The sequence below is a fragment of the Eucalyptus grandis genome, chromosome 3 (genome assembly GCF_016545825.1).
Source record: "Eucalyptus grandis isolate ANBG69807.140 chromosome 3, ASM1654582v1, whole genome shotgun sequence".
NCBI classification, from domain to species: domain Eukaryota; kingdom Viridiplantae; phylum Streptophyta; class Magnoliopsida; order Myrtales; family Myrtaceae; genus Eucalyptus; species Eucalyptus grandis.
Window position 1 is genome coordinate 66,422,647 of NC_052614.1, and position 5,526 is coordinate 66,428,172.

At 38.0% G+C, this 5,526-nt stretch overlaps 1 protein-coding gene across 1 annotated transcript; it reads right to left on the reverse strand.

Annotated features, from left to right (window-relative positions):
- Window positions 1-400: 400 nt before the first annotated feature.
- On the reverse strand, window positions 401-2,649 carry LOC104452578 (virulence protein STM3117). The gene is made up of 2 exons (XM_010067031.3): window positions 2,312-2,649; window positions 401-1,139 (listed from the first exon to the last, which is right to left on the reverse strand). Exons 1-2 carry the CDS (start codon window positions 2,509-2,511, stop codon window positions 710-712), a joined length of 630 nt encoding a protein of 209 aa, XP_010065333.2. The 5' UTR covers window positions 2,512-2,649; the 3' UTR covers window positions 401-709.
- Between the last annotated feature and the right edge of the window lie 2,877 nt (window positions 2,650-5,526).

Below are 5,526 nucleotides of genomic sequence, written 5' to 3' on the forward strand. Positions count from 1 at the left end.
GAGCCGTCCAAGTCAGTGAACACGTGTCGACATTTCAGTGGAGCCACCTAGGCTCGTGCGCACTACGTAGGACGATGACGTGTTGATTGCTAACCACTGAATATTTTCTCCTTTTTGAGATGTCTTGTTGAGTTGAATTGCCCACTAGCTTGCAATTGGCTTTTAGGCTTGGGCAACAACCTTGAAGGACCCAGTCTGTAACCTATCCTTAGAGTTCCTGGTCTCTGATCCATCTCTGCTATTCAAGATCTTTTGAACCATTTTTGAAATCAAAGTTTTGATAGCTAGGTAATTTTTGCTGATTATAGCTTGGATAGGTCGGTCGTTTTATGTAGTTTTGCAATTAGGCACCAAAACTTACCCCCAAAGGAGCGCTAATTTTTATGAGCTCAAACAGAAGTTATCACAATACAACAATAGATGAATTTCAATTATATTTTGAAGCTACAACAATGGAATCAACAACCCTAGGGTGCAAAAGCCTTTACAGCTGAGCCAAGGAGGGCATACATGACAGACGCTACTTAATTGAAACAAAGAAAGAATTTGCTTGTACTTTTTCAGACGGTGGAACATCTCCTTATTCTTCAAATCTTTACACTCATTTTGCTACCTGCATCAAGAGAGAGACTTGGCAAATTCTATACACAAAAGGGATCCTTCGAATTTCTCGGCAAAATTCGCTTCGACGTCGAATCCTAGATTCAGCTCATATCGAGATGTCAAACATGTTCTTCACCAAGTTGTCCATCATCTGATTCGCGACTTCCATGGCGCATTGTAAGTCCAAACTCCGATTATCAAACTTACTATACAATGTGGATGGCGACGGGGCCTTGTTGGTTTTGGGGAGTTTGAGAGGGCAAGAGGACAGGGGAAGAACCGGCAAGTTGTCGCAGTTGCAGATCTCGATCATGTAACCATCCGGGTCGTGGAAGAACAGCTGATCGACCTGGATGCCGCCTTCTTCGACGACCGCGGTCACGTACTCGATGTTCATCTCTTCCAGCTTCTTCATCACGAGCTTCATGTCGGAGCACTGGAAGGAGATGTGGTTGTCCTTGGGATTTATAGCCGCCTTCTTTGCAGGGACATCCTCCACCTCAAGCAAATGGATGCCAATTCCATAGTTGAACAGCCTGAAAACGAGAAGGCCGATTCGGTCATCAGATTCGGTCCGCGCCATCGACTAGTGCATCAAACATCTTTTTTGAATTCAACAATTTCGACAGAAGAAAAAATTCAATACATGTAGGTTCCAAAAGTACTAAACATCTACCTAAACAGAACTGCCTCAAAGAAGCTATCAGGTGATGGATTAGAGACAATTTCTTATTCAACTAATCAAGGCAAGACTGCCAGGACAAAAGAGTTGGTGGGAAGTAGACAAGATCTGGTTATCCCAAATCTTGGATAATCGACCTACCTGCTTTAAATGCAGGGTTATGTTAAGTTTTTTTTTTTTTTTTTGGTGTGCTCGTTGAGTATTTTATTACGAAAAACTTGCATACTCTGAGCCGTCACGAGCTTCGCACTTGTTAAGCATTTGATTATCCCCAAAAAATTACTTTAGAAAATCGTAATTATACGTAATGATTGTTTCGCCAGCGCACTTGGGGCCATCTGCTAAATTAAAAAGAGGAAAATAATAAATAAATAAATAATTATGACAAACGCACCCCTAAAGGGAAACCCCTATCACCACATGTTTACTCCTCTGTCTGCTTCTTTTCCACACTGAACAAAAGTCACTTTAGAAAGGCTGCTACCATATAAAAGGACAAAACAAGCTGTCCTAAGGAGAAATCAAGCAAATTTGAGGCTAAAATTCTTTGTAATCTCAGAAAGACTTTTCTTTGTAGGTCCAAAGGGGTTTGATGATGGAGACCACATGGGAGTAAATTTCTTTAAAACCTCTCAAAAACTATAAAAGGAAGAAAAAAAAAACCCACAATTTGGTTTCAAAGATGCCATCATAAAGAGTTTTTGGTCGCAAATAAAGACTGCAATTTCGAAAAAAAAACGTTTCTCACTACAAGTTGAGAGGCTCGTTTCAAAAGCTTGTTGTCGATTTGAGTGAAATGGCATATGAAGGATTCATGTAGATCGGCTCTTTCAACTCCCACCAACCATCTACATGCTCGAACCACACTTACATTTCCGGTCGGACCGGACCGACCGAAACACGTGAAAAGAAAGAAAAGGACACGTCTAAGTCGGGGCCAACGTGGTACGATTTTTCGAAGCATGGATCGGGAAGCGGTCCGCCGACGAGGGAAAGCTAAAGAGAGGGGGGCACGGCGGGACTTACCAGGCGCCCTCGAAGTCGAAGGAGGAGGGGCGCTTGATGAGGACGAAGCCGAGGACGCGCTCGTAGAACCGCACGGTCTCGGCCACCGACTTGCACACGAACGAGACGTGGTTCAGCGACAGCAGCGGCAGCTTCGGCTGCTCATGCACCGACGACGACGACGAAGACGACGAGGAGGATTCCATCAGCCATCTCTGCATCTCCTCCTCTGCGCTCACTATCTCTTTCCCCTCTCTCTCTCTCTCTCTCTCTCTCTCTCTCTCTCTCTAGGTGGGGAATGATGGTCAGTGTTGGCGAGCTTGATAAGTGGAGAGAACTATATGAAATGAGTGGAGAAGGAGGGAGGAGGGGAGGGTTTATATAAAGGCGGAGACAAGAGGAAAGAGAAATGCCACGCTTGTCTTTTAATACAGCAAAAATATCTGTCATCACGCCCAAAATATATTTTTGAAAAAAATGAGAGAAATTACAAAAATGTATAATAATGTCAGAGCGGCAGAGCCTTTCTTTTCAGCATTTTTCAAATAAATAAATAAATAAAAGTGTCATTTTTGTCAAGTTTTTAATAAGTGATGAATTGAGAAGGCTTTTTTCTTTTTCTTTTTTTCAAACGATAAATGGAGAATGAGTCCAAGAGAATTGGTGAGATTAGCTCGTGGGCAGTGGGCACGAGACGATTCATCTTTTTAATGCAAGTGGAGATAGGACTTGCTCAAAAATATGACGTGGTGAAATTAATGCGTTCTATACGAAAGGGTGAGAAAGGGATTTTTTATCTGATATTTTTTTTTCCAAAATGTTACCAATTTCACTTTCTACCCTAAAGTATTACATAGCGGCAGTAAGTATTCATCTATATATGTACGATTTAATTTTTTATACCAGTAAATAAAAGTCACGAATATTCAATAGTCCTTTCTTCATGAAGCATCTCTCTATTCTTTGGAAGGGAGAGAGATCAAGAATTCGAGTTACGTTCAGACGATTTCGAGAAAGATAGAGTGAAAAATAACGGTTCAAAAGTAGGGATTTTTTAGTGATTAATTTTTAACTTTAGATGTGTGTAATTATGTCTACATCATTCAATCCTTTATATAGGTCAATAAAGAAATGAAAGTGAACCAATAATTCAAACATTAGAAAGAAAAATTGCCTGAGTAGCCTCCAGCTACTAATTACAGCGTATTTTTTTTAATCTAAATTCCGAAATTTATTGATGTGAATCCATCTTTTTTGCTTTAGAATTAAAATAATTGATGCCTTTTAATTACGTGAAACTTCTAAAACATTATGGTGATCACAACCCTTTTTTGCACTAGTGTCATCTTTAAAGCATGCGTAACCAGTTTTTGTTGTGGTCACGACGATTGACATCACTTTTGATAATTATTGTTCCATTTGGGATACGTGTCACCAAGTACTTCGTAGCTCTGGATTGCCCTTGTTCCCCTCTAAAATGACTCAATAATAAAAAAAAATTGATACCACCAAAGATTTAATATTTATTATGATGTGAATACCTGAAATTTTTACTGTGTCAAATAAATCATAAGTTATGCCCACTGCTGTGATAGTATTTGAATTTAAGAAAAATTACCCCAATTTGTACTACACATATTGTCTGGATATTAACTTAATTCTAAATTTTTGTTCGAAATTTCAATATAATCTTTTCGGTCAATTTTCGCTAGAAATCACTAACACAGCAATAATCCAATCATCGTTGATAATTCTATGTGGCACATCATTACATCAATGATTTTCGACCGGTAAAAGTAGGTCGGAATCTTTCACAAAAGTTTCTAATCATAGTAAACTTGAAAAATTTATGATCGAATTTGCATTAATATAAAATATGGCTTGTGACAATTTTTCCAATTTTTTGTGTTGTCAAAAACTTTAAATTTGTACCAACGTGACAAAAATTGAGGCTTTTTGTGGCATATAAATTCGGATACTTATATGACAGTGTGTATAAAAGCCATGTGAACTGGAGCTACGGCAGGCGAGAAAGAAGACAACGTATGAACAGGCGGGAGGAGTTGTAGGGACCGACCGGTAATCATTAGAATTAGACCGTGGTCTGGGAAAACTCATTGGACTCTCTCCTTTTTCACTTTATTCTTTATTTTTCCAAAAATAAAATAATTCATTTCTTGTATTAAAAAATTAATAAATATACATGTGGAGCGGCGATCTTATCCACACCGAACTCCTGAACGACGCGGTCCTTTTCAAAGGCACGTGCAGCACGTTGCCTTCGCTTGCTTCGCCGAAAAATTGGGTCTCGCCGGTTTTATTTAATTTAAATTCTTCTGGTCCATCACATTGTACTTTAATTTAATATATTATTTCAAAGTGCACAGAAATTAAAACAAGAAATGACGACGGTACACAATATCACGTTTATTCTAAATTAATTTTCTTGTTATAAAAATTCTTGAACCAATACATTAATGATAAATTTACCTTCTACTCACTTATATTTCCTCGAAAGTTATTGACAAAAAACCCTTTGAAATATAAATCGATATGAACATCGATAAAGAGTGTGTAGGGTTTCTTATTGATTCTTAGATAGGATGATTTGAAGAGGAGATCGAAGGTACCAAGATAAAATTAAATAATTTATATTCATTACTTCGTTGGCAATATCTTTAGTCGAACTCGAGTCCTATAAAAGAAAGCAAACATGTCCCATGTGGTTCCTGAAATTCAACAGCATGTATTTTATATGCAGTTCCTAAACAAATCCAATACTCGAAAGCCTCACTTCTCCACTTTTCACATCTAGCAATACTTTTGTGACCTGAGGCTCCACTTCCTAAAGTTTGAAACGGCCCATTTTTATCCTCTATTAATAAAAAAATCTTGAACCAATACATTCATAATAAATTTATTCTCTACTTATTTGTGTCTCGTTGAAAAGTTATTGACAATATGAATAGATACGAAAATCGATAGAGAGTGAGTAGGGTCACTTATTGATTCTTAGATTAGAAATATGATTTGACGAGGAGATTAAAGGTAGCCAGATAAAATTAAATAATTTATATTCATTGCTTCGCTGGCAATATCTTTAGTGGAACTAGAATCCTATAAAAGAAAGCAAACATATCCCACGTCATTCCTGGGATTCAACAGCATGTATCTATATGCAATTCCTAAATAAATCCACTACTCGAAAGTCACACTTCTCCACTTTTCACATCTAG